At 31.4% G+C, this 23232-nt stretch overlaps 3 protein-coding genes across 3 annotated transcripts; 2 read left to right on the forward strand and 1 right to left on the reverse strand.

Annotated features, from left to right (window-relative positions):
* Positions 1–2333: 2333 nt before the first annotated feature.
* On the reverse strand, positions 2334–4002 carry LOC125859584 (cytochrome P450 94B3-like). The gene has a single exon (XM_049539362.1). It carries the CDS (start codon positions 3933–3935, stop codon positions 2472–2474), a length of 1464 nt encoding a protein of 487 aa, XP_049395319.1. The 5' UTR covers positions 3936–4002; the 3' UTR covers positions 2334–2471.
* Positions 4003–14012: 10010 nt separating this feature from the next.
* LOC125860927 (cytochrome P450 94B3-like) lies at positions 14013–15531 on the forward strand. Its single transcript, XM_049540975.1, has one exon. It carries the CDS (start codon positions 14030–14032, stop codon positions 15506–15508), a length of 1479 nt encoding a protein of 492 aa, XP_049396932.1. The 5' UTR covers positions 14013–14029; the 3' UTR covers positions 15509–15531.
* A 5272-nt stretch (positions 15532–20803) lies between these two features.
* Positions 20804–22407, forward strand: LOC125860926 (cytochrome P450 94B3-like). Its single transcript, XM_049540973.1, has one exon. It carries the CDS (start codon positions 20823–20825, stop codon positions 22311–22313), a length of 1491 nt encoding a protein of 496 aa, XP_049396930.1. The 5' UTR covers positions 20804–20822; the 3' UTR covers positions 22314–22407.
* The last annotated feature ends 825 nt before the right edge of the window (positions 22408–23232 follow it).

Raw genomic sequence — 23232 nt, forward strand, 5'->3', positions numbered from 1 at the left:
CCAAAGATGAACCAATGGTTTCAAATTAATAGCTGGTCCAACAGTACTATTGTAGTGATAAATAATTAGACATGTGATAGATATATATAATGTGTTCCATCAGAAGAGACAATAATTTTCCGGTTTAAGTCGGTATCAAGATAATTCAGCGCTAGCTGTTCTCTTTTCTAAAGATCATATTCGATATTCAATATTCGTTTTGAAGTCCGATTAATTTAATAAATATCTTTTAAAAAGTTGGGGAAAATTACATATAACGAAAAACATGAGAAAATTGGATATAAGTGAAAAGAAAATTGGGTCGACATGATGAGCTTTGGAATTTTGATTCAATTAGTTGTGTCCACCGTCCAAATTCACATGATTTGGCTTACCTATGTTGCTTTCATCATAAAATCGGTGACTCAATTTTATGATAAGCTTTTCTACGAATTCTTTATTTAATTAATAGGTGGTCCTTTAAATAGCTCTTTAATTAATATTTTCTCAAGCATCATGACACTTCAGAGGTGACGTTTGTGAGATATTTTTGCCTAACTCAAAGTGAAAGTGAAAATTAAGAAAAAAATTGGTATGGCAGTGGACTTCATCCAATTTCAACTAACTATTAATTGAAGCACGAAATGATGAGATTCATGAGTGTGTATATATATATATATATATATATATATATATATTTAGACCAGAGAGAATGGAAAACACTACAAATTATTAGTTTCGTTTTCTAATTATTGACAGCTTTGAAAATATCCTCTAGCTACTCAACTAACTAAATTTGATATACCCTCGATTTGTGTTAGGAACATGTGTCTCTTAAATAGAGTGAATTGTTGAAAATATCCTAAACTTGACGATAATTTATGGATGGTATATTTCACTCATGTTGTAAAATCGGAGGTATATTTAGGTTTAGTTAGCCAAATAAATAAATATTTTAAGGCTGTCAATAATTTAAGAATAAAACAAATAATTTGCGTTGAATTTAAGAATATTTTAAATACTTCTTTAAGATTACAAAACTCATGTTTTAATCATGTGATCATATAGGGAAGGAAACAAAATAATTTGATTTATAAACTACTTCTAAAAGTCTTCCAATAATATATACATACAAAATCGGGAGGATACAGTGTAAAGAATTTTTTGACAAGGAGCACGAGCTTAGTTGATTGGATTGCGTTGCTTGATGTTCCGATGTATCGAGAAAATAGTGAATTCATATATTTATGATGGAATATTTATAAGCGATGATATACACAATTTAGAAATATAGAGATAAAGATCATTTTGTTTCGCTCGCATTAGAGATCATAATCAAATTAGACTTGTATGAAATGAGGACTTGCTCATTGTTGGGTTATGAAGGGTGATTAGGGCGTCATGCGGAAGCTTACAATTGCAAATAANCGATGTATCGAGAAAATAGTGAATTCATATATTTATGATGGAATATTTATAAACGATGATATACAAAATTTAGAAATATAGAGATAAAGATCGTTCTGTTTCGCTCGCATTAGAGACCATAATCAAATTAGACTTGTATGAAATGAGGACTTGCTCATTTTGTTACCCTTGTTGACCAAATAATGTCTCACTAAGATTGAGAATCTCAAGTCCTCAATGGATCTAAAACATTAGATTAGTTCAATATCTATTGCCTAAAGTCCTTAATTCAAAGTTGGAAACGATTTTTTTGTATTTAAGTTCAATGCATCAATATTTTTATTATTCCATCCGTTCACATGCATTTTTTGCCACATTTCTACTTCTCAAGAGTATTGCTTGGACAACAATCAATATTTTAAAAAATATTTTCCAACATATTAATATTAATATTAAAAAGATTGTAATTTATAATTTTCAAAAATTTAAATTTAAAAATAAATTAAATTGACTCTCGTAAAATGAGTTGGGATACGTGTATCAGTGTAGAGCTCGTGGTTTTTGTCTGTCACATGGTATTGAATCTTCACATTTGGCATGTGAAAAGAGACCCTCTTAACTCATTGCATTATAAGTGATGAAACAGTACCCAACACCTTTCACTTTCTCTGATCGACCTACTTAGCTTACTCATGAAATAAATTGGCCATAATTTTTACTTATATTGTCATTTTTCAAAACTCAGTAATTTAGTTAACCCTATTACTCTTCCTTCTGTTCAATTTTATGACTTTGTTTGAATTGACACAGAAATTTAAAAGAAAATGTAATACTTCATAAATTTGTGGTCTAAAATAAATGATTGATGTTTATATAACTATAAATCATCAATTCACTAAAAATAAAATATATATTTTAAAGTTAAGTAATTACTAAAATATACTGACTAAAAAAATAAAAGTAAATCGTATAGATTTAAAGAGATGAAAGAGAAATTAGTTTGATCATTCCGTTATTACTTTAAACAAATATACTATACACAAGTTATGTTGAAGCTCGCTATACAGTCATATATACTCAATTTTTTATTCCACTCGCTCATAGATTCTCACATTGAATCCACCAACCATATGTGCAGTCAAAAGAGGCAGAAAAACCGGTTTTTCAACATTTACCGGTTTAATTTCAAACCGCCTAAGAACCGAAGCCAATACATACTTCATTTGTGTGAATGCCATTTCTTTCCCCAAACACACCCTTGGACCTGCTTGAAATACTGGATACTTATACGGACAAACACTTTTCGATCCTCCGTTTTCATCTATCCAACGGTCCGGTTTAAATTCGAGTGGGTCTTTTCCCCAAATCTCCTCCATCCGACCCATACCGTACGGGAAATAAGTAACTCTATTGCCCTTTTGAACCCTTGTTCCGTCTGGTAATATGTCGTCTTTAGCCGCGTGCTTAGAATCCCAAGCTACTGGTGGATAAAGCCTCATTGATTCATTCAAGCACGCGAAATACTTCATCTCTTTTAATTCGTCAAATTCAAGCGCCTTATCGCCATTGTTGATCGACGTTATTTCATCGATCATTTTGTTTTTGATGTTAGGGTGATTGGTAGTGAGCCAAAAAAGCCACGTCAATGCGGAAGAAGTGGTGTCTCTTCCAGCCATTAGGAAACTTATAACCATATCTCTCACCACTTCATCTTCGTGTCCAGCAATTAATAATCTAGACAGAAGATCCCCTCCATTTTCATTAGTGATTTTTTCTTTCTTTTCCTGTATGATCTCGTCGATACAACAGTGAACGCGTTTCACGTTTTCCTTCAGCTGCTTCTCCGATCCTAAATTGAGCGCTCTTTTACTTTTCCAAATCGCGTAAACTGGAGCCATACCACGCATGGCACACGCTCGAGAGGCGGTATCGAACGAATCAACGAGAACTGGCACGTGCGAGAGATCATCCAAGCAGTGCGGGTCAGTACCTAGGGACACCTTGCAAATTGTATCAAAGGCGAAACGCCTAAGCACGTCTTGCAAATCCAACACTTTGCCAGATTTAGCTGCCTGAATTAACAACGGAATGAGCCTGTTTTCGACTACTTCTTCCAGAGTTTTAACAACAAACTCCCTCAACGAATTTGTGCTGAACTCATGGCTAGCCAATTTACGCTGCGCGTTCCACAGCTCCCCGTCCACGTTGAATATCCCACGCCCTAGAAAATCGCCTAGAATATCCGTAAACGGTTTACCCTTTGGATAATTAATAAAATTCGTTTTGAGCATGTACTCAACGTTATCCGGATTGGCTGTGATTATAGTCCGAGGAGCGCCGAATCGCTGAACTAGAATGGTTTGTGTTGGGGAGTCAGATAAAAGTTGAGTGTACCAATCCAGTAGTCGATGTCGATTTTTATAAAAGGAAATAAGGCACCCAAGGATTGGGTAAGAGGAAGGGCCATAGATTGGAGTGAATTTGAGATGAAGTTTTAGGGAATGGGTAAGAAACCCTAAAATGAAGAATAGAAAGAGAGAAAGAAACATGTTGTTAATTAGGTGGTTATGAGTTAACTCTACAGTACTGTTGCTGTGAGTTTTATTTATAGGGGAAGAGTGAATGAGATTTGATTGTTTTTGAGATGGATAAGTGGCTGTATTTATATTTGTGGAAAGAAAATGACAAAGAGGATTGGAAATTTTGCACACTTGTTTATTATGCATTTAAATCACGTGTTTCTTGTGCGCGTAAAGTGAAAGCTGAAAAAAAAGTTGGCTGCGGTGGAGCACTTTTCATAATCATGCGCAGAGAAAATGTCGTAACGATCGACATGTAACATTGTCTTATCTCTATATTAAAATAAAAATGTTTCATGACTTCAATTTTTATTTTTTGAGATTTTTATCAAGCACTAGTCCACTTGCCTCAATTCACATTACTCCTTTCGTTTCAAATTATCTATGATAATTCAGTTGGCTGATCCGGAGGGAGAGCGGTGGGCAAAGATATAGTTATATATGAATTAAAGGGCAACATAACTTCTAGAAAAATATTACGTGTCTGTCATTAGCAATGATATCTTAATAATATATACATTTTCTCATTTAATCTGAAGCTTGTTTTCATGGTAATGCACCTCATATTATAAAGTATGTTACTATTTCAATACTTTTGACCATCTAATTTTATTTCCTTCCATGTATTATATAGTCAAACTTCAATACTTTTGACTATTCAACTTAATAATATACATGCATGTATTATAGTCAAATTAATCGATATTTTGAAATTAAGAAATATTACAAAGGTCGTTTTGTACGTCTATAGAATATATATAAATTCTGCATTGAATAATTCAATGTTTGGTTTAGGCCTATAGTTAAGAAACTGTATTTGCTAATTAATTAGGCTAATATATGTACACCATATTTGTATTATTTACTTATGGTACGGCATAAATACAAGGTGCCATTGTTCAAGGGACAATTAATTCTACGGTGCTTAGTGTCGTGATCTGCCATTTTTCCATTAAAATAAAATATGAATATGAAGGATGAAGAAACTTGAGTTGTGTAGAGGTTTGTGAAAGACTCTAGAACTCCCTAGATATTTCCTTGGAAGGCTTACATTGAAAGAAGAATAGTCCTTAGTGGAATATTCTAGAGAAGTATATATGGATATTTCCCAAGGAAAGTTATGGAATCGGAAAGTCCTTGAAATTTTCTAGAGTTGTAGAGAATTCTAGAATAAGGACTAAAGTATAAATATGTAGGGACTTGTGTAGTAATTTTTATTTACACTTTAGCCCCTTATGAAGTAGTATAAATAATGGGACTCTCATTAGAAAATCATCAACCAAGTTGTAAAACATTGTTCAAGCAATACAAAAGTCTTCTTCCAAAATTCTCGAAGTCTTTCTTTACATTCTCTTAGCGATCTAGCTTCAAAGGGATTACTTGAGCTTACAAGATCGTGAAAGATTCGTGAGTAGGTTGTCAAGTGCCACACGGAACATTAGTGAGAACTCTAAGTCTGTGACATTAGGACTTCCAAAATTAACGGATGCAAAGATTTTCTAAGATCGGACGAATGCAAAAATGGTGAATTATATTAGTTAATTTGATTCTCGTATTTTAAATTTTTTATGATAGTTTGAATTCACACCAAATATTAGTTAGTTTGATTATTGTACTTCGAATCAAACAAAATAATTAAAACAAAAGGAATATTTCATTATTTCTTAAAAGATGTGCAAAATCTTTTTATGAATAAGTAAAGTGAAAGGATCAAATGGGTTGTTAAATAAGTACTTGAGAACAAAGTTGTTACGATCTAACTCACCGGGCCGTGCGGGCACCTACTCTAACCACCTAAGTAGGAGGACCCTCGATTCCCAAACTGTTAAAGACATGCAAAAGATTAAGAAACTGAAGACAAAAGGAAATTTATGCAGTTTTTACAACATAGAGAATTTTCAAACGATTCAAAGATAACTTGTAAAGTAATTTACTCCTCCAGGGATCTAGTCTAAACAGGTACAAGAGTTTCTACGATTACAAGGTATAAACATGATAACAAATGACGCAACTCCCACCACATGGAAGGAAAAATAGAAGCTGTTGGAGATTGTCTTCGTATTCACCTATGAAACATCACTGACCCTGCAACCAGACTATGCCAAAAAAGCATAGCAAGAGTAGTATCAGTATAAACAACACGTACTGGTAGATATTATCGGTCAACCCGGTACCCACTGCATAATATAAGAAATCGACTAGTAGGAAACATGCAATAAGACTGTTCATTTCTCCACCTTTATATCCTTCTGCCCTTACCATTTCTGAATGCTTTACGGTATACTAATATATTTGACTCTAACCTCTTATTCGCTACGATCTTGATCGTAACTTAACCATTCTATCGTTTTACATGAGTTTTCAGATGTAACCACTATCAACCCGGCCTAACCACTCACGACATACCCTTAATTCTTCCACATCACCACTTAACCCTTGATCCCATAGTACATACTATCAAGGCTCGCTAACCGTTTCAATACAAATCACTTTCCCAGGTAAGACCTAACTACCTAACATTTACGACATAAACACCTCTCCACTTCTCAACTTTTAAAAACACAGACAACCTCTCTAAAGTAATACATAGTAACATTTTGAACCTCAGTCCCCACTTATCATACCACATCCCGAGTGGGCCTAACCATTCACCGTTCCTTCAGTAACGAGATATATAACAAGTAAACACGACATAGTAAACACACATATACAAAATGCATAATTCAATTATCATTCAGGAGCACCATATTAATTCCCAACATCATCCATGACAGGTAAATACGAACATAGTAGTCACCAATGGTTCTCTCATGGAACTCAAACCCAAACTGTTAGTGTGTCAGAACGTGACACCCGATCCAATATACATGTGTCAGAACGTGACATTCAATCCAATATATATGTCGGAATATGACACCCGGTCTAATGTATGTGTTGGAACGTGACACTCGATCCAATATATGTGTTAGAACGTGACACCCGATCCAGTCAACACAACCATAATCACAATCACACCCATAATTAACAATATTCATAGTCACACAATCAAGTAATGAGTTCATGGAATGTAATCATTCATATATACTCATTTGCATTAGATTTGGTTTACATTCCTTATTATCATACATGCATGCATACAACGAAGCAACTACCTGCATAGATCACACAAACAGGAAATCAAATCATTACCTACCCCTAGTTCACAAGACGGGGATTCCCACTGCGGTACACATCTTACGTATCCATTAGGAATACCGATACAATCATTCCTTTTTCAGTGTACGAAGGCCTACGCATGAATTCTACGATCAATTAACAATATACTACGCAATGAACACGACTTTAAAACTACTCAATTAATAAACCTAACTTACCTGGGCGCCAAGTAGTTGCAGAGGGATTTTAGCTCCAATCCTGGTTTTCGGACCTCGAGACGGTTGATTTGACCGAGAATCCGCAAGCTATCGTCATCCTTATGCTAGAAATCTCTTCCTCCTTCTTTCCCAACCCTAGAGCAGCCTTTTGAGGGTTTATGGGGGTGATCCTCATCTCTTTTTGGTGTTTTGGGAAAAAGAAGAATTAAGGTTTCACGTCATTTACGTTCTGCCCCGACCATCCCGCTCTGGTGCTCCCCGTTCCGCTGGAGCGCCGCCGTCCTAGCAACATCTGTCCCGCTCTGGAGGGATGATGGGCCCAGTTCTCTCGACGTTTTTCCTTTCCTAAATACGACGGTGCAGATCGTTACAAAAGTTAAATAAATAAATTTACTTTTATTTTTATTAAAATGAACAAATAAATAGAAATTAGGTCCGAACTGCATAACATTAGTTTTTTTACGAGTCCGGAGCCAAAGGGCAAGAATTTTGTCGAAAATTTCAAAAGTGTAACAAAATTAATTATCAAACCAAAAGGGAAACTTCCTTTGACGTTGTTTAAATTAGGGTACCCGCCGCAAGGCGCGAAACCCCATGCGACTCGTAAGGCGTGGCCGCCTTTTAGCCTAGTAAGGCTCAGTCGCCATGCGCCTTGGTTTCAGCGCCTTCCGCCTTTTAAAACAAAAAATAAAAAAATTGGTCTGATTATTATTTTTTGAAAAAAAATAGTTTTTGTTTAATCCAATTATTTGTATTGTTAATAAAGTTTAATTTATAATTTTGAAATAATTTCATAAATGATAAAAATTGATTGTTTTTTAAAAGTATACTATTTCTTTGGTCCGATTATTAAAAATAAATAAATTGTAAAGTTGCTAAGCCTAATCTTTTGTCATAATCAATAATAATATATAAAATTATCTAAACTATCCATTAATTTTCCGATTATTAACTTTTTTTTTGAAGTCCTTCAATTATTAAACTCTTCTTTTTTGGAAGTCCTCCAATAAAAAAATTATTTTTAAATAGTAAATGTGTGTAATAGATCGTCATGATAGTTTAAGTGTGCAACTGACTTTTCGAGACAAGTTCAAAGGTGAATTTATGCTTTTTTTTCCTTAGGTAAATAGTGGATTCCTAATAAGATGGTCTAGTTGGGAAAAAAAAAGAAAGAGACGTCTATCATAAAAATTATGCATATTATAATACACTAAATGTTAGCTAAATTAATATAGGTGAGATCACAAAATTTTATTAATTAAAAGAGTGTTTTAATCAGATTCATGTTCAAAGATGTAGAGTTTAGAAGAAACTGTAGATATCAAAGGAAAAAACAATGTTAATGATGAAGCTGAAGATAATACAATACCATTGGAACCATTTATGCGTAAGGAATCACTTATCACATTTCGAATTTTTTTCATTTTAATGGTGCAGGTCGAAAAAATAATACCAGGACTTGCAGATGCAATAAGAAAAGTTAGAGATGAGCTTTAATTAGGTTAAAATTTTTACAAAAAACAAAAACAATAAAATCATATTTCAGTAAATTGTCTTAAATATATTTGTAATTTTAAAAATTATTAATTAATAATATTAATGAGATCATATATTTATATAGGGGTCTTCTCAAAATATAGATTATGTTATTATCTTATCGAAATAAGTGATTTTTTTCCATTAGCTCAAGTCGAAATATGAGAAAAATATTGTTCTAAAGAGAATATTAATTTATCGAATATTAATTTAATAAAATTTTACGATAGTTTTTTTCTAAACCGAACCACCCTATGTGGTCCAGCTAGCAGTGTAGTAGTAATAAGAATTAGGCACGTGATATAATTTAGAGCACGTCCTCGTGTCTGTTGCCAAATTAGAAAAGGATTTAAAATGTCCATATATAACCATATTTATTTTTTATTAGTTTTCATTGAAGGACCATTTTTTTCCTTTTTAGGTTTACGTCTGCATCAACCTCTCACACAATTATATCGTCCTATTATTTTTTTAGTAAGCAGTATTCATATTTAAAATTTTAATCATATTTATATATATAAAAAATAATTCAAAGAAATTAGTTCCTCTATTCTAATTTATATACCTCACTTTCCTTTTTAATCAATTCTAAAAAAAAATATATTTTATTCTTAATGAAATGATTTATAGTCACACGATGACACAACCATCTTTCACTTATTTTAGATCAAATATTTCAAAACTATTTCTTTCTTAACCTACGTGTCAAGTATTATATAAAATAAAACGGAGAGTACTATAAAAGTTAAATCTAGATTTAAAGGACTTGACCAATAGCATAACATAGAGCCGTTAATATGGGCTAGGCCTGTTGGGCCAGCCTGGCTTAACCGGGATTTAATAGTGCTGGGCTAAGATTTTTGGAGCCCATTTAAGAAAATGACTTTTTAGCCTGGCCTGAATAAGCCTGCTGATTTGTGGGACTTGAGAAATATAGGTAGGGCCGGCCCGTGGGCCAAATAAAAAAATTTAAAAATATAATATAATATTAAAATTAAAAATTAAAGAGAATCCAAACTCAAAATCTATTTAATATTTAACTAATTGAAACCGCATATAAATTGCAGATGAAAATGAAGATGTTAAGACAACCTTGCCACAAGCTGATTCAGATATGCTTGATGAAGTTGATCATGAAGTGTTGGATACGCCATAGATTTCATGATGTGTTAGATACGCCATAAGTTTCATGATTTTTTTAAGGAGTTTATTTTTAACTTTTTTATGGTTGGAATATTGTCACATTTTTTGTGTTTTAATGTGACAAAACAATTAGGTTAATATTTCTATTTATATATTTATATATTTATACTTTTATTTGAAAAACCTTATTAAATATTATAAAGATAATTTTATTTGTGGATTTGATTAACAAGTAGTAACATTAACATGATGTAATATTGTTTTGTCGATATTTATGATAATATTTTTAAATTATAATTTATAATTTATTTTAATAATTATAAAAAAAATATAATTTTAAAAAAAGTCGGCTGGCCCAGCAAGCCTGTAGCCCACGTACTTCTGGGTTGTGCCGACCGTTTTCTGGCCCATACCAAAAATGGGCTAGCCCGGCCTGACCCGTAAAATGTCAAAGCCTGTATGGGTTAGCCCGGATGGGGTGGGCTAGCCCATATTGACAGCTCTAGCATAAAACATGCAAATTGTTTATCTTTTTATTTTTTCATATATTTTATATATCTTTGAGATGATTTTTTTTTTTAAAAAAAAAAATCTATAAGAGAAAATTCAAAAGTGTCGAAACTAATTATATTTTAAAAACTGAAGTCATGAATCACGATTAAATGGTCGGTTTAAATAACTACTGATAAAAGTATCATTAGAAAAATATATTTCCTTATCATGGTTTACATCATCAGTAACTCTGACCATAATATACTAATCCACCGCAAATTGAACCTCTAACTTTTGGCCATGCGTTGAGCCGCATTAGTAGTATTCGTATTAGAATCTAATTAAATTTGAATTTATGCCTCCGTTTATAATGGAATTAATTTAAATTTAATATATCTAATTAAGAGTGAAATAATTTCAACCATTCTATCATAATCCGTATTAATCATGCTTTGAGCCATTAACCATAACCTTAACCTAATTGATTTCAAACTGATAATATCACACAATCTTTTGTCAAAAGTATTGTTCAATTGGAAGGGAAGCAATTCAACTTGATCAATATTGCCAACTCCAAGCACATGTCCAACTGATCTATTAGCAAATCCACTGAAAAATCATTTAGTTTTTTTTTATAAGAGTTTAAGTTTTATATATTGTTAATTATCTTTTTATAATTTTTTGAGATAATAATTATTAATTGAGAGAAACGTGCATTATCCAATTAGAAGAGGAAATAATACTGCTCAAATTACGGCGCTCGTCACATCTCCGACTAATTATTTGCTACTATATACTTGGTCGCTATCATATAAGCATGGGATTGGTTGTTATTAAAAGTTTGTGATATAATTTTTAAAACGAGTTCATATATTATATAGTTCGAAAATGATGCATCTTTCACACAGCCACAAGTCTAATTAAAAAGTGACTTGATGTTAATTTAGAGTGGAATTTCAACTTCCCATTTTCCATTACTTTTAAGAAAAAGACTTGGTGTAAAACATTAAATTACAAAGAATATATATATATATATATATAAACAATCAAATTATTTTTTAAAATAATTGTAAGCGATCTTTGCTATAATCAATGACGTATTAATTATGTGGGGCGGGAGTTCATACCTACAATAAGAATAATTTTTATGAAAATAAATATGCATATTAATAAATGAAAATAAATATGCATATTAATAAAGAAAAAGTGATAAAGTCTTTATCAATACTAATCAATTGTCATTAGCTTCAATATCGCTACAAACTTTAATGACATTTACAAAAAGTGTTAAAATATAATTGTCAATAGTAATTGTCGCTATATATTTTTGATGTAATGTTCTCATATTTGTCTCCCTAAACCATCTATAACAATACAATTTAAATATATATCTATGTGTACAGCCAATTAAATTTAAAAGTCATATGATGCAATAATTACTTGGTACTCCTCTATATATATAGGTGAGGTTGGGAGTTGAAACCATTTGTTTATTTTTTCTTAATTATTTTTCATAAAGTTTAAGCCATCACGCACCTTTTAGGCAATGTGCGTTTTAGTGTGTTAGACTAGACCCCTATAGGCTATACAATATTTATTCAACATTATTTAAGAGATCAATAAAAGGAAGTAACCTATAATAATTCTATAGTTTTGATACTACTAAGCAAAAGAAACTAACTAACAACAAAATAATACTCTAATAATAATTATATTTCTTCTTAATTATTGTAGTCAATTGTCATTTATTCAGTTGAAATAACGTCTTGATAATTGTTATAGAGAGTAGTTGAAGGTGCTATATTTAGTAGTTACTGCCAATTTAATTATTTTATATGCCACTTTATTGGCTTCCCTAAAATAAATATTAGAACCGTTTCATAATTGTCTTGTGTCCCTTCTAGTATTTATATTGTGTTTTTTCCTTTTTGGTTTATTTGTTCATAATTCTCAAGTCAGACATATTAAAACTTCTAATAGTAACGTATGGTTAATATGGTTCAACCAATTATCCTAACATTTTAAATCCAAAGTGTGACTTTAACATATAGTTAATAGTTCCATTTCTCATAAAAGTGTATTCATCTTTTTAACATGTTGAATTTATCAATGTCTATTATAAAGATTGATTGATAACTTAAATACTAATAATAAATAACATGATATAACGTACGTTTATTAACTGTTATAGCAGACTACAACAAAATTCCAACCCAAATGATATAAACTGTAACAAAGATTATGAATTTTCCTGAAGGTTTTAAAAAATATAATAAAATAAAATAGCGGATCGTTTAAATCTAAACTCTGCAAACGTGTAAAAACAACCCTTAAAGATTTTTTCTAATCTGAATGCAATAGAGGGAACATCACTAAGTTAATTGAGTGGTCAACATTATTGAAAGTTGACTTCAACACATGAATGAATCATCATAAAATTGGATGGTCAAAGGTATTGAAATTGTTTGTTGTATTTTATATATATCATAAAAAAGAAACTTAAAAGGGAGATGTCATAGCCAGCGGTGGACACATATTTGTTTTTATTGGTGTCACCTAAATTTTTGTGGAAGACTAATCCAAAATGGTTTACAAATTGGTATTTTATTTTATTAATATGTTATACATTTAAAATTATATGAGGATAGATTTTTAAATTTCTAGATAAATTATTTTTTATATTATTATTATTATTATTATTATTATTATTATTATTATTATTAAAGGTGCTTCTATGTCTTCTCGCAATGGGAAATTATTGTGTTAAGTACAAGTAGTAATTACTTGTCTACTATGAAATTCTGACTGATATCATATATAATTCATGAGATTTTGAATTAAAAAAATTTACTCAAAAATTTGAGATGTGTACTTACTAAATGTGACGTAAGCTGACACCAGAAACTTCAAAATATGATTAAGTGCGAATATAATAGTAAAAATTTCTTGTAATTAAGTTTACAATATCTATTAATTTCAAACATTGAATTCGTTTTGATCTTGATGCTTTATTTTTTAGGTAATTTTTCATTCAGTTTCTAATACCTTCTTTGTGTTCTGACTAGTCCTAATAAAATTTTGCTACTATCATGGTTGAATTATCGAACTAATTAAGGTTTGATGTAGATGAATTTGAAAATATAGTCTAGATATGTACGGATAAAACTCATAATAGAGTGCAATGTTTTTTTTAAAGGGAAGGGGAAATGATAGAGTAATACAACGTGGAGAATCGAACTCATATGAACAAAGCGAAATTCAAATACCCAATTAACTTAGTTACTAAGGAAGTGAAAATGTTACATGTCGACAGGAAGAAATTTTCTCGGGGATAGCCTACTTTTTAGTTTTCCGCACAAGAATAACGTGATGATATATTGTTTTAGTAGTAATGAAGAGTGAAGTGTGGCAGAGTTCGTCCCTCTTGTCATTTTCATTCTACATATATAAATACAGCCATTTATCCCTTAATAAATCACACCGGCCTCTCTTCTTCCTCTAAAGCCTAATATAAGAAACATGTTTCTCTCTCCTTTTATTTTCTTCATTTTAGGGTTCCTTACCCATTCCCTAAAACTTCATCTCAAATTCAGAAAATTTACTCCAATCTATGGCCCTTCCTCTTACCCAATCCTCGGTTGCCTTATTTCCTTCTATAAAAATCGACACCAACTATTGGATTGGTACACACAGCTTTTGTCTGAATCCCCAACACAAACCATTCTAGTTCAGCGATTCGGTGCTCCTCGAACCATAATTACAGCAAATCCGAATAACGTTGAGTACATGCTCAAAACGAATTTCATAAATTATCCAAAGGGGAAGCCGTTTACGGATATTCTAGGCGATTTTCTAGGGCGTGGGATATTCAACGTGGACGGGGAGGTGTGGAGCGCCCAGCGTAAATTGGCTAGCCATGAATTCAGCACAAATTCATTGAGGGAGTTTGTTGTAAAAACTCTGGAAGAAGTAGTCGAAAACAGGCTCATTCCGTTGTTAATTCAGGCAGCTAAATCTGGTAAAGTGTTGGACTTGCAAGACGTGCTTAGGCGATTCACCTTTGATACAATTTGCAAGGTGTCCCTAGGTACGGATCCACATTGCTTGGATGATCTCTCTCACGTGCCAGTTCTCGTTGAGTCGTTCGATAACGCTTCTCTAGCGTGTGCAATGCGTGGGATGGCGCCTGTTTACGCGATTTGGAAAAGCAAAAGAGCGCTCAATTTAGGATCGGAGAAGAAGCTGAAGGAAAACGTGAAACGCGTTCACTGTTGTATTGATAAGATCATAGAGGAAAAGAAACAGAAGATCGTTAGTGGTAATCACATGGATCTTCTGTCTAGATTATTACTTGCAGGACATGAAAATGAAGTGGTGAGAGATATGGTCATAAGTTTCCTGATGGCGGGAAGAGACACCACTTCATCCGCACTGACATGGCTTTTTTGGCTCACTACCAATCACCATGACATCAAAGACAAAATGATCAAAGAAATAACGTCGATCAACAATGGTGATCATAAGGCGCTTGAATTTGATGAACTAAAAGAGATGAAGTATTTAGCCGCGTGCTTGAATGAATCAATGAGGCTTTATCCGCCAGTGGCTTGGGATTCTAAGCACGCGGCTAAAGACGACATATTACCAGACGGAACAAGGGTTCAAAAGGGTAATAGAGTTACTTATTTCCAATATGGAATGGGTCGGATGGAGGAGATTTGGGGAAAAGACCGACTCGAATTCAAACCGGAACGTTGGATGGATGAAAATGGAGAGTTGAAAATTGTTAGTCCGTATAAGTATCCAGTGTTTCAAGCAGGTCCAAGGGTGTGTTTGGGGAAAGAAATGGCATTTACGCAGATGAAGTATGTGTTGGCTTCGGTTCTTAGGCGGTTTGAGATTAAACCGGTAAAGGTAGAAAAACCGGTTTTTGTGCCTCTTTTAACCGCACACATGGTTGGAGGATTTAATGTAAGAATCCATCACCGTGATGGCTAGCTTGGCTAAAAGGTTAAATGAAAAAAACTTGCTGCTTGTTATATTTTTTTGCAAATGAAAAATATTATTAATGAAGATGTATATTATATGAATATATTGCTTGAAATTTACTTGTGTTGTTTTAAAATCTTAATGAAGCAAATTAGGAATGATAAACTAATTTCAAGAGGTAAAAATATTATATTATTTATATATTTATATTGATAAATCCATAGGCAAATTGAATTAGTGGAGCACAAGAAGAAAAGTTCATTTTTAATGTTAGGGTAGGTAGGACTATTTGACTTACATATATATATAATATATAATATAACCTACGCATTCAATTTGTTCACTTTTGAGTTAGCTGTTTCTATTGAACTTTATTTATTTTTAATTTGTGTTCTTGGACATCCATTATGAAATAAGTATTTAATTTTAAACAATTATTTATTACTTTTTTTGTCAATGTTATAATTAACAGTGTTTCTAAATATAATATATAGATGGTCCAGATGTGTGTAGTTGTAGTAGTAGACTAACACTCTGTTTGGATCATTGTTACCCACTGTATTATATTGTATTGTATTGTTACTATACCTACAATGTTTGTTTTTGATTGTTATTTAAAACGTATTGTATTGTATTGTTAAATTTTGTTGTTACGTAACAATGAAAACCCCCATTTTATAAAACAACCGATTTGGTGTGTTCCCATTGTTACTTAATTTCTTTTTTCAATTATATCTTTACATAATATTTCGTAATACTATTTTACCCTTTACCTTATATTATTTAATTCTAGTCAAACCTCCTACCCTATAATAATTAAGGATATTTTAGTAAATTTATAAATTACAATGCGGTACGATACAGTCAAACCACACAATAAAAATGTTATTAAACAGTAACAAACAATACAGTCTAGGCAAACATTGTATCTACCATACAGTAGATCAGTACAATAGAGTACAATACAATACAATACAATACATTATGAAATAATGGGTAATAATGATCCAAACAGAGTGTAAGTAGTGGTGAGAATTAGACACGTGATATAATTTAGAGCATGTTCCATTATTATTTGTATTCAAATTAAGACAGTCAATATGTCCATAACCATACTATATGGTCCAGTTCTCAAGGACAGCCAACATGTCCATAACCATATAAACTTTTATTTTTGTTTTTTGGGTTTATATGTCGGCATTATTAGCTCTATTAATTATCACACTATAATTTTCCCATACATTTGTTTGCTTGTTATCCGATCCGATCCAATAATATCATTGAAATGAAAACTTATACTATGAAGTATCTAAATTTGAAAAAAGAAATAATAAAATGGGAGAAATGAAGTAATAATGGATGAGAAGATTATAATCATGGTAACTGAAAAATTAAAATTAGAATATATATTAACTAATTGTGATTTATAAGTTGAGACAGACATTTGTTAATTAAATTTATTTGCTGATAATTATTTCAATAACCTCGTGAATAATCATTTGTTAAATTTATCTGCAAATTGTAATCAGTAGCATATTCCTTTCTTGTCAATTCAGTTTATTACAAATATTCAAAATTATTGGTATATTTATAATGAATAATTAATCACATTGCTCTTTTCAATACTTTCACATCACTGCAGTTCCAACTAATTAATTAAGTAAGAATAATTAGGCACGTGATTAGAGTTTCACTTATGATTTACATGAAAAATCCTTACCCCACACTTTTTTCATCAGTGTAGTTCCAACTAATCTATTCTCAATCCCCTATAATAAAAAAACAAACAACTCCCTCCGTCTATTTTACGTGGTACTCTTTCTTTTATAGACTATCTCAAAAAAAGAATATTACCTTAATATAATTAGAAATTATTCAATTTCAATTTATTTTTTATCCATATAAAATAATTTATAATCATACAAATATATAAAAATTATTGTAATCCATAAGTTTCTAACGATTTTTTTTTTCTTAAACATTATGTTAAATTAAATCGTATCAAGTAAATTAAAACGAAGAGAGTAGTAAAAAACTACAGTCACTTACTATACATGTAAATGTTACATTAAAATCACATGATACACATTTCCTTCTTTTGTGACAAGATGTCGATGGAATAAGCTGCTGCTGCTCCGCCGCACAAATTTCGGCGCACTTCTGTCCGGAAAATGGCGAAAATGAAACATGGAACTTTTTTTTGTTAATTTAAGGATATACTTGATGTCCTGTCACGACACTACTGAAACGCATGATTAATGGAAAATTATGAAGAGAAAGTTGAGTGTAGTTTAACTTTTTTTTCTCGGGACTCCCACCGTCCAAGAAAAAAAATCCTGCTTAATTTACGACTTGATATTTTATTCGATAGAATTTATGTGATGTAATATGATTGAACATGAAAATTTTAAAGTATGAGAAGATTTATTAATATTTTAAAATTATTTTTAAATAAAAGAGTATATTTTTTTATATAGATTTTGTTAAATAAATGAGACTCAGCATTAGTAAAATGTTGCAATATAGTCAATAAATATTTATTAAATTAGGAAATATATTGTATTATCTTTAGACAAATTAAAAAAATAAATATGTCATATAAATTGGAATAGATAAAATATTATTTTTCTATAGACTTTATAAATATAAGGCGTTAAATAACAGAGAAGCCGTTTTATTGGTGGGATAATAAATATATATTACAATTTATATATGCATAAACTAAGTTTTGAGTTAAAGCAATATAATCTCCAAGAATCCTAACTAAAGTAAATTTTATCTTCTAGACTCTCGCAAAATTTTAATGTCTAGCGTAAGAATGTGTGTGTTTTTAAACGGATTGATAAGAAAATAATTACAAACAAAATGGAATGAAATAATTTAAAAGTATATATTATAATATTGAAACGCATGATTGAAGGGAAAATGTAGAGAAAGTTGAGTCGACAGATCACTTCCGGAATTTTGTATGGTAATAGTAGCTTTCATTTTCTTGGGACTCCCACCGTCCAATTTCAAGAGGAAAAAAAACCTGCTCATTTTACAATTTGTACTTTTTATGTCATAATTTATGTGATGTAATTTGATTGAAAATGAAAATTTTAAAATGTCAAATAAATTTTGCAATACTTTAAAATATATTTAAATAAATAGATTTTTAAATAGAAGAGTACAATTTAAAGGGTTTTCACCAAATAAATGGGATTTAACATAAGTAAAATATTGATAGTGTCATTAAATATTTATCAAATAACAAAATATTTATTATTTTAACTGATTAAAAAGAAAAATATATCAAATAAATTGGAATAAATGAAATATCATTTTTCAATAGACTTAAAATAAGACATCCAATCGATCGACCTGGAGTTTAAATTCTATATATTTAATTAATAACTAGGGAAAAAATCTATTATAATCCGTTACTTCGCATTATCTTCATCTCATTTTAGTTGGAGTCATTTAATTTGATAACAGGAAGTTTGATAAAGAAAAATAAATTATGTTCATAAATATATCATATAATTATTTTTACAACCATGTGATATAAAGCTTCTCATTAGAAATATTGTAGGTGTATGCAATAAATTTTAAAGTAATAAAAAATAAATTGCAATCACAAATAAAATTAGAAGAAACACATATAGTTTTATTGAAAAAATAATGTGGATTCATGGGTACAAATATGTTTATCTTTTGATTCTTTTCTCCTAAGATTTTTTTTGTGATTCGAGAGTCATTACTGACGTATTTCTCGAAATGGATGACGTGAACCTCCTTGTATTTGGCTGTCAAGAATAGTTCAACCAAATCTTGATTTGATCTTTGTCAATATTTTATGAATTTATGAAATTTTCGAGATACCTTGAAAGAAGATATTACCCTTTATATAGTCATGAGCTAGGATTTGGAATAGAGTAGCCTCCAAGAACTCTAATAGTAATTGAAATTAAACTTATCTTTTAGAATTCCACAGTTTTTTTTTTATTTCAGCAATAAAAATGTGTTTATTTTTAAACGGATTATTAATAAGAAAATAATTTCAAACAAAATGGAATGAAGGGACTAATAAAGTAAAATAATTCTTCGTCACTATCTGTATATAACTTTTAGTTGAAAAATAATTGCTCCAATTATAACGTGAAACAAATTATGCATTTAGTCTTGGTCCACTCATGGTGGGATCGGAAAAAAGTTTCATAATTATGGTGGCTTCTGTTTCTTCAATTCAATGGTAGTTTTAATTATTCTTTTGTTATACTTTCTCAACTATATCACATTAAAATTGCAATTAATAGTTGTAAGGTGTTTTGACTAATTAATATCAAATGCAGTGGTCTTTTATGGTCTTAAATTGTGAGCATCTAGAATGGGTTAAAAGGGTTTTAATTTGGTAAATAAATTAGGTTGAAGTCTTGATGATGTAATTTGAGCTGAAAGTGTGTTAGTCAAGCATAAATATAAATAAATATATATAAGCCAAAGAAAAACTTTATGCCCATCCAAACAGTCTTAACGTAAATTTCCCTAATTTTTTGTATATAAATAGTCATAGTATCACAAAACAATATGTATTTGACCATATACGATGACCATCGTCATAAAGTTGATTAATAATGAGTGGTCAAAATTATTGAAATTTGACTTTAATACATGAAATATAATAAAGTTGTATGGTCAAAGAAATTATTACCTAATATATGGTTTATTATAATGATAAGAAAGATAATTTTACAAGTGCTGCTAAGGTATTGGTCTTCGTCACATCAAGAAGAAGATTTAATAGCCAGTGGCGAATATATATATTACTCCTACTTTATTGACTGCACGCATAGTGTTCAAGCGATAACTCTTTCATCGAAAAATTATATATTATGATAAAGATAAGTCAAATTTTAATTTTATAGAAATGTATATACATATTGATTGGTTTATGTAGTCTTTAAAGATACTGCGAAATTTTCTTAATGTTGCATTTTTAATTCTAGCTAGCGAAATTATTACAACACACTGCTCGAAAAATAATTCATAATAAATATTCGTTTGACATTATATAGTTACTAAAGCATTATTTAGATAGACTAGATTAAATTCTGTCGACAATTAAATAATACGTTACACTCTAGAAATAAAGAAAATCGTGATAGTAGCAGACAATGTTACACGTCGATTGGAGACATTTTCTCGGCGCTGTTATTTTCAATTTGCGCATAAAAATCACGTGATAATTAAGTGTGGCAAATTTCCACAAATATAAATAGAACCACTTATATCCCTCAATCTTACAAACCTCATTCACTCTAAAACCCACTTTGCTACAAACATGTTTCTTTCTCTCTTTCTTTTCTTCATTTTAGGGTTTCTTACCCATTCCCTAAAACTTCATCTGATCAAATGCACTCCAATCTATGGTCCTTCCTCTTACCCAATCCTTGGATGCCTTATTTCCTTCTATAAAAATCGACATCGACTATTGGATTGGTACACTCAACTTTTATCTGAATCCCCAACACAAACCATTCTAGTTCAGCGATTCGGCGCTCCTCGGACTATAATCACAGCTAATCCGGATAACGTTGAGTACATGCTCAAAACGAATTTTATAAATTATCCAAAAGGGAAGCCGTTTACGGATATTCTAGGCGATTTTCTAGGGCGTGGGATATTCAACGTGGACGGGGAGCTGTGGAGCGCCCAGCGCAAACTAACTAGCCATGAGTTCAGCACAAATTCGTTGAGAGAGTTTGTCGTCAAAACTCTAGAAGAAGTAGTCGAAACCAGGCTTGTTCCGTTGTTAATTCAGGCAGCTAAATCTGGAAAAGTGTTGGACTTGCAAGACGTGCTTAGGCGTTTTGCCTTTGATACAATTTGCAAGGTGTCCCTAGGTACTGACCCGCACTGTTTGGATGATCTCTCGCACGTGCCAGATCTTGTTGATTCATTCGACACCGCTTCTCAAGCGTGTGCAATGCGTGGAATGGCGCCTGTTTACGCGATATGGAAAAGTAAAAGAGCGCTCAATTTAGGATCGGAGAAGAAGCTGAAGGAAAACGTGAAACGCGTTCACTGTTGTATTGACGAGATCATACAGGAAAAGAAACAGAAGATTGCTACTGAAAATGGAGGTGATCACATGAAAAACATGGATCTTCTGTCTAGATTGTTAATTGCTGGACACGAAAATGAAGTGGTGAGAGATATGGTTATAAGTTTCCTAATGGCGGGAAGAGACACCACTTCTTCCGCACTGACGTGGCTTTTTTGGCTCACTACCAATCACCGTGACGTTAAAGACGAAATGATCAAAGAAATAACGTCGATCAACAATGGTGATAAGTCGCTTGATTTCGATGAATTAAAAGAGATGAAGTATTTAGCCGCGTGCTTAAATGAATCAATGAGGCTTTATCCGCCAGTGGTTTGGGACTCTAAGCACGCGGCTAAGGACGACATATTACCAGACGGAACAAGGGTTCAAAAAGGCAATAGAGTTACTTATTTCCAATATGGAATGGGTCAAATGGAGGAGATTTGGGGAAAAGACCGACTCGAATTTAAACCGGACCGTTGGATCGATGAAAACGGATCTTTGAAAATTGTTAGTCCGTATAAGTATCCAGTGTTTCAAGCAGGTCCAAGGGTGTGTTTGGGGAAAGAAATGGCATTTACGCAGATGAAGTATGTGCTGGCTTCGGTTCTTAGGCGGTTCGAGATTAAACCGGTGGTTAATGTAGAAAAACCGGTTTTTGTTCCTCTTTTGACTGCACATATGGCTGGTGGATTTAATGTGAGAATCTATCACCGTAATGGCTAAAGGGTGAAACGACAAAACTCCAGTGCTCAATTAGCATTTGCTGCTTGTTATATTTTTTGCAAATGAATTATCTTAATGAAGGAGTATATTATATAATTAATTTATAGCTTGAAGTTTATTTGTGTTATCAACTAATTTTATTTTCTTACATGTTTTTGGACAATCTTCACAAATTCAAGAATTGAATTCGAATATTCTACTACAATTCTTTTAATTTCTTTTTTCATTATATTGGATCAGTCAAGCAAGAAGAAAAGCTCATTTTTAAGTGTTGGGATAGGACATACTGTTTGACTTTCACATGAGTTAGAACCTGTTTGAATTGATTTAAAAGGTGATCTAAGTTATTTTTGATTTTTGAAACTGTTTGACAAAATTAAAATAAACTTAAAATAACTTTAAAAAGATAAAACAAAAAGTAAGTCTGCCTCTAATTTTTAATATTTAACTTGAAATTCATTTTATTTTTTTTATTATTTTTTTAACTTAAAAGTTATTTTTTTAAGTCAATCTAGACAGTCTGTCCACTTTGTAAGTTATCCTGTCCAAACAGGTTTTACTATATATAGCTGGTCCAGCTGTGTATTAGACATGTGATCTATATAATTTAGAGCTTGTTCCACTACAGTCTGTTGCCAAACTAGCAAAGACTTTTACTACTCTACCTTCTTATTAAAAAAATCATGTGACATCTTTTTAAATTTCGAGATTCTTAAATTATGAATTATGGTACTTTTTTACATATTTAATTTGAATATCTTGATTAGAAAATGGAGTAACAAAATGAGAGAAAACATCTCATTTGATATTTTGGTGTGCATCCGTAGCTACTACTAAAAATTAAATATCTAACTTTTTTGGATAAGGCGTTGAGCCGTGCTTCAACAAAGTGGTTTCTAATCAAATAATTGTACTATTT

Source organism: Solanum stenotomum, chromosome 3 (assembly GCF_019186545.1).
Source record: "Solanum stenotomum isolate F172 chromosome 3, ASM1918654v1, whole genome shotgun sequence".
Lineage (NCBI taxonomy): Eukaryota > Viridiplantae > Streptophyta > Magnoliopsida > Solanales > Solanaceae > Solanum > Solanum stenotomum.

Coding starts and splice junctions, on each gene's coding strand:
- LOC125859584 (XM_049539362.1), bottom strand. CDS start 3,935: ATGTTTCTTTCTCTCTTTCTATTCTTCATTTTAGGGTTTCTTACCCAT.
- LOC125860927 (XM_049540975.1), top strand. CDS start 14,030: ATGTTTCTCTCTCCTTTTATTTTCTTCATTTTAGGGTTCCTTACCCAT.
- LOC125860926 (XM_049540973.1), top strand. CDS start 20,823: ATGTTTCTTTCTCTCTTTCTTTTCTTCATTTTAGGGTTTCTTACCCAT.